General features: G+C 42.1%; 1 protein-coding gene across 2 annotated transcripts; it reads left to right on the plus strand.

Moving 5' to 3' along the window:
- The first annotated feature begins 814 nt into the window (after positions 1–814).
- Positions 815–6,312, plus strand: kera (keratocan). Of its 2 annotated transcripts, none has more exons than XM_040175637.2 (3): positions 815–1,008; positions 4,314–5,185; positions 5,323–6,312. In XM_040175637.2, exons 2-3 carry the CDS (start codon positions 4,327–4,329, stop codon positions 5,490–5,492), a joined length of 1,029 nt encoding a protein of 342 aa, XP_040031571.2. In that variant the 5' UTR covers positions 815–1,008; positions 4,314–4,326; the 3' UTR covers positions 5,493–6,312. The 2 variants fall into 2 exon arrangements, with proteins under 2 accessions (XP_040031571.2, XP_040031570.2); XM_040175636.2 differs by lacking the exon at positions 815–1,008 and adding an exon at positions 3,053–3,378.
- The last annotated feature ends 425 nt before the right edge of the window (positions 6,313–6,737 follow it).

Consider the following 6,737-nt stretch of genomic DNA (forward strand, 5'->3'; position numbering starts at 1 on the left):
GGTCCTAGCTTCCTCGTTAGGTGGATATGAATGTGTGTGCTGAATTTCATGGGTTAGGGTGCCCTCGTGATGGTACTGGACCAGGATCACTTAAGCAAACATTTTTAAATACTTAAAAACAGGATATGCAGGTATTCTCAATTGATCTATTGTCGTACAAACATGCACTTGGATTTAGCCCTTTGCTTTAGTTCTTGGATAAATTTGAGAAAGCATCAAACTAAAAATACACGCTAATAGAGGACAAATGTTTGTCTATAGTGTCAAGTGTCCTGTCATTTTCATTTCCCGTGGTATCTTATGGGTAAGTCATTCTAAAACTAATAAAGTTAAGCAAACCGAATAAGTGGTTGATTTCCGTAGTGGTCTGGGGCTTCACATTAGACAGTGGCGTCTTGTGAAACTTTTCCTGCCAATGATCCGGGGTAAAAAAGCATCTACATTGATGTATGTGAGTAATTAGATTGGTAAGACTACAAAAAGAACACTTGAGCTGTAAAAAGAAAAACAAAAGACAAAATGTTTCCTGGAGGAAGTTGGGTGTGAATGTCGCCGCGTGACCTCACCTGACCACCTGGTAAACACTCCCAGAGGCCCGTGAGGCTGGAATGAGCCATAAAACGTCTGGGCACCCATCCCCCATCATAACGGGAAGAGAGTGGATCCTCTGAAGACCAAATGGTTAAGTTGGGTGGAGGGACAACGGTTCGCCCAACAGAAGAAAAAAAAACATGGAGAAAAAACAAAAAGACCAGGAAAAAATGCTGGGCTGGCAGATAGATGCAACAAAAGCTCCGAACGGGCTTCCCAACTCGCACACAATCGTCCTCCCACCAACAACACGTGCTCCATCCTCTCACTTCAACTGATGTCCAAACTGCAGCCTTGGGGGAATCAAACCAACGACATTACGGGTCTGACCGGGCTCCACCACCAGAGCTCTGTATTGAAGTAGAACCGAAGCACTCCTGGCTGCAAGTGGACCCTTCACACCACTCGGAGGAACAGGTAAAGGAGAGCTTATCTTCCTTCGGTAAAAAAGAAAACGCTCGAGAGCTCGAACAAACGCATTATGTGCTAGTTTACGTCTGATTGGATGAACCTTTTAAGTCTGTGTTTCTAAACGTGCAGGTGTTTTCAAAGTGGATTCCAAAAGGATTTGAAAGGGTTTTATGCAGACGTCTCAGTCGATTCATGCAGTTTTTTCAGTTACACTTTATTTTATGAATTACAAGTTCATCAGTAAGGATAATGATTGATTAATTGGTTGATTTGTTTCTTTTATAATCAAACCTAGAAATGAATTAACTAAGAAAATGTAACTGTGGCCGTTAAGTTTGCAAATGACACACATTTCTCACACGTCTCAGTTGATTCATGCAGTTTGTTTTTAGTTACACTTTATTTTATGGATTACAGGTGCATCAGTGAGGATAATGATTGATTGATTGATTGATTAATTGGTTGATTTGTTTGTTTTATAATCAAACCTAGAAATGAATTAACTAAGAAAATGTAACTGTGGCCGTTAAGTTTGCAAATGACACACATTTGCGAACTTGCAAAATTTGGAAAATTACAGATATTGCCGAACCCGTTTTAATTCCACAAAATTATCATCCATAAACACATTTCTGGAAGCGGGAAGTCAATGCAAATTCTTCTTAATGTTTTAAAGTTATGAAGTGGATTTCAGCAGAGCCATCAACTGGAACCAATCAAACGCAATAAAACCTGTTGCGTAGTTATCATAGCTGGCTCAGACACAAAGCCCCTGGCAGGAAATTTGTATTATCATATTCCTCTGCATGTGTTTCTCCTCAGTGAGTCAGGGAGATTTTAGCCAACATTTGTTTTCAGTAATCTTTTTTTGCAGATTTGTTAAAGCCCTGATTCATCATTTTTGGTCACATAACACACTTTATCAATGAAGGATGAAGGACATCCCATCTATCTAAGTTTAGTTACTTAATGTTCAGGTGCCTCTCTCAATCTAAACGTTGCACTTAAATGCATATCAGACAGACAGTTTGCCTGACTGTAGATTTCATCCCAAACCTTTTTCAGGCTCAGTGGAGGTACGTTCGTAGTGTGCAGGTTACCCCCTGGCCATCCAGTAGCGTGATAACAAACTTCAAGTTACTGTAACTGTTGGTAGCCTCTGCAGCCCGACAGCAACCTGCATCATGCTGAGAGACGAGGAGGAGAATCTATGGTGGGATTGCACGGCTGATCATCCTCACACAACTCAACTGAGATTATCTTGCTGCCTTCAAGCCTTTGCCGTCACTAGTGGAAATAAGCGCAAAAGGTCACCGATCCTGATGCTGGCGAGCTTGTACAAAAACAATTTGCCAGGCCAGCGTGCAGTGAAATCCGCACTGATTAAGCTTGACCTCTTTCCCTTAACACTCTCGACCGCCGATCACGTTTGTACTTAAGAAGAGTCGTCTCTCTGCACGTTGACCCGGTCAAGCTGCAACAACGTGACGTCACTCCAAAATGTGGATTGTATCATGATTTACCATACAGAACAACATGAATTACCTCGGACTCACGGAGTTCCCATGACCGCAGCACTGTGAATATATTTTCGATGCTTGATACCCGATATAAATTGAGTACAGAAAACAAGAGAAGACGCGGAGGCCGAGTGATGATGTTTAAAGTGATTACAGGGAGACGTCTCTTATTACAACTACGATGGTTGGGGGCCATCAAGTTTGGGGGCCTCGGGCACCCAATATCCGAAGGGTGCCCATAAAAATATTCAAATTTTGGTGATCATGTGCTTACATTCTACACAGGCTTAAGCATATTGCTTACGCTTGGAGACGATCAACTGTAAATTATAATTAGATTGAGCGGTATTTGCAAACTTTCCATTCATCCCACCATCTGTGTTGACTGCAAACACCGTAAGGCTTAATAGTTTGCAGATTAATGAGTCCTTATCTGATCATGCGGTGGACATCAGCAGCACAAAATTAGCACGAAAGGTTGCTGAGGGATTTGTGAGTGGAGTTTTAAAAAAGGATCAATCGTGCCGTCCAAAGGAGGACGGGTTGTACATTAGGAAGCCAGCGAACAAGAAAAACAGATAGGCTTGTATTAGCCTGTTTGTAAGTGGGTCATGTCTCAAGTACTAAAAAGGCTTAGTGCACCGTACAACACCACGGGATTATGACCTTTGATCCGTGGAGAATCTCATTGGCCGATGGAAGCTTTGGTGTCATCATGAATGACAGGTTGGCAAGGGTCAATTGAAGACATGGTCGTACAAATACAGGGAGGAGAGAGGTACAGCCATCATTTGTGACTACGCTTGATAACTTGCTGAAGGAGGACAAAGGCAAGAACATATTTACAGAGTTTAAGGTAAGCTTTGGTTCCTGGGAGGCAAAGACAAGGATAGACGTTGATGGTTGGTGGTTTGGTACACGTTGGTTTTGCAACTGGTGATTGCGTTTTAGCTATATGGAGAAATGTATAACTTCATTTACGTCACACTTGTATCCCAAAGCTGGGTCAAAAAGCTTTTTTCTCCTGTACATTGACAAAGCAGGGACACAAATGTCTAAACAGGTGTGGCGGATTCGTCTTTGCAGGCCGTCCTGAGTTTCAGGCTAACCAGATGGCATCTGAGGGGTATCAAGTAGAAGCTTAAGACATGGTTGGATGGAAGATGATACAGCAGATCCAGATATATTGCCCGTTTTACTTCTATTTTTGTGTTTCTGCACTAGTCTGTTACATAGTGGTGTCATAGAGGTGTCTTTACCCCTGTGAGTGGACAGTACCAGGCTATCTGCCCCTTCCCCCAGCTACCATTGATAACACTGGAAACAATTTGGTTCTCGTTAAGAGAATGTGTGCAGATTTTTTTATTTGCATGCATCATTTTCAAACCAAAGCAAGTGGATTTGTGTGGCTCTACATGTTGCAATCAAAAGCCCGATGAACGGTATTCCTCTTAGTATTGACAAAGTCCTCAAGCATTGGCTTTAAGATTGCCCTCATACAATTAAAGTTGACCTGGATCCTATCTTTGGAGCTTCACATGTCATCGGCAGGCTAAAGAGGAAAGTTAATGACCCAGAAAGAGCAGGTTATTCTCAGCTGCTGTTGAAATTCAATGTTAATGGCATCAGTGTGAGAGTTGGCAACACACGCTGGTGGAGGACTTAACAAACAAGTCTCCATTCATGAACACTAAGACAGCTGATACTTGTTTTTGATGCCAGCTCCATGGTTTGTGAGCTTCAAAGTGTGTGTGGCAGTAAAATATGGTTTTGTTTCCATTTCCATTATAGATTCGGCATCAACATGTCACGTCTCCTGAGCCTCCTATGCCTGTGCCTGGTTGGGCAAGTTCTCAGCCAAGACATGCCCTTTGAGGAATATATTGCCCAGATCCAAGCATGTCCTAAAGAGTGTCGCTGCCCCGCTAACTTCCCTCGGGCTGTCTACTGTGACAATAAAGGCCTGAAGAGCATTCCCAACATCCCTCCACACACATGGTATCTCTACCTGCAGAACAATCTAATTGAAGTCCTGTCAGCGGATGCCCTGCGTAATGCCACCGAGCTGCGCTGGCTGAACCTAAACCGCAACAAAATCAATACAAACGGAGTGCAAGAAGGTGCCCTAAGTGCGATGTCTCACCTGGCGCACCTCTACATGGATGAGAATCTCCTGTCCTCTGTGCCGAATCCCCTGCCGGCCAGCCTGGAGCATCTACGTCTCTCTCACAATCGCATCTCCAGTATCCCTGCTCGTGTCTTCATTGGTCTCGATAAGCTTAACCTCCTGGACCTCCAAGGAAACAAGCTGATGGACGATGATGTGACGGAGGTGAGCTTCAAGGGTCTAACAAATCTGGTACAGATCAATCTCGCCAAGAACCAGCTTAGCAGCATGCCCATTGGCTTACCACCCAGCACTACCCAGCTTTTTCTTGACGGCAACAACATTGAAAAGATCCCAACTGGCTTCTTCAAAGATTTGCCAAATATGGCATTTCTCAGGCTCAACCACAACAAGCTTGGCAGCAGCGGAGTTCCCAAAGATGTGTTTAATGTCTCCAGCATTTTGGACTTGCAGCTGTCCCACAACCAGCTGACCGAGGTTCCCTTCATTCCCTCCGGCCTTGAACAGCTTCACCTTGACCACAACAATATCAAAAGTAAGTTTAGCTTTTATCTGATTCATTCGGGCTGTAAATTCTGTGTTTCTTGCATGTAACCGTTGGATAGGAGAATTCATCGGAGAGGTATCCCGTGATGGTAATGTGACTTATTCATTGCCTTTGTTCATTTACAGCTGTAAGTGGCGCCAACATCTGTCCCATCTCCGTCGAAGCCATGCAGGACTCGGATAACGACAGCGTTCCTCGACTGCGCTACCTCAGACTGGATGGCAATACAATCAAGCCCCCAATTCCCAGGGACGTCATTCTGTGTTTCCGTCTCTTGAGGTCCATTGTCATCTAAAGACCACAAAAATCATTCGCATTATGGAGGCAAAGTTTAATTTCCCACAACTGATGATTACCTGTGAATCTGAACTGTTGACATGAGTAATATTTGCATGATTGTGAATGTTTGCATGATTTTCGTAGAATTTGCATGTTTGTGAAGCTCAAATGTTGGTCATTAATTGGCATCAAGTTGTTTCATTTCTTGGTTCCTTTCAGTTCCCCAAAACACTCAATTTGTAGCAGTGAAATTAAAATAACAACTAAAAGAAATTAAATACAATTGACGGAGAACTGAGTGATAAGAAGCTGTATTGATGCTGCCGTGTGATGACCACTAGTTGTGCCTTATGTTGGTGTAAACATTTGAATTCAGAATAAAGATTTGATCATAATTTAGAATGATAGTGATTTTTGCAGATAGGAGTACAGATGTGTTAATTACTTATTGAAAGACATCATTAACCGTCTTTGAGCGGAATGCAAAAAAATCCCTCTTCATTGCTTTTTCTATTGTTTTAGGAAAAATTTGCTTTACACTCGTAGACTTGAAGCCAAATGAATGGTCTTGTGTCTCAGTTTTGCTTATCTATCTACAGTATCTATCTTATTTACCTTCTAAAATGACTCTATTCTACAAATATGCATATTTAACATAGGTAATTTATTTTTATTTAATATTGGAGTAAAAAAGAATACGAAGAATGTCAAGAATGTTCCTTAATGTTTTTAAATGCCAAAACACTTTTGAATTTCTCTGTTTTATTTTTCTGAAGGAACTGACCAAGAGAATTCATTTAAATTGTCTTCAATATGAATAAAACTTCTGAAGATGAGCTTGTGCCCGGTGAAGTTCTTGCAACTTGAACGTAAATGTGCTTGTACGAATAATAATTACACAATTTGTGGCATGGCAAAACAACACTACATCAAGATCCGCATTTATTAATCAACCAAGTAAAAGTTAAATATAAAATTCCATTTATGTGAAATGACTTAAACTGTCGTGTCTGCATCTGTCATTGTCTCAAGCTTTTTGGGGTCTTCAGTTCTTTGCCTTCTGAGAATGCTCAGCTGGAGAAAAGCCGCAAATATAAACCCCAGCCCATATGGCAGGTGCAGAAGGATTAGTGGAATTCCCGCCAGGTTCTTTTCCCCTCACTCATCAAAAGGTCTCGAGTTACCATGGCAGTGAGAGAGGCGGGTGGGCAGGTGGACACAAAATTGTGGGCAAGTAAAACTGACAGAGTGGAGATTTTTT

This window comes from Gasterosteus aculeatus, chromosome 4 (genome assembly GCF_964276395.1).
Source record: "Gasterosteus aculeatus chromosome 4, fGasAcu3.hap1.1, whole genome shotgun sequence".
NCBI lineage: Eukaryota > Metazoa > Chordata > Actinopteri > Perciformes > Gasterosteidae > Gasterosteus > Gasterosteus aculeatus.

Excerpts from the sequence above, each read along its gene's own strand:
- kera (XM_040175637.2), top strand. The coding sequence starts at position 4,327 with ATGTCACGTCTCCTGAGCCTCCTATGCCTGTGCCTGGTTGGGCAAGTT. Across the intron at positions 5,186-5,322 it reads TGACCACAACAATATCAAAA|CTGTAAGTGGCGCCAACATC; the intron begins GTAAGTTTAGCT and ends GTTCATTTACAG.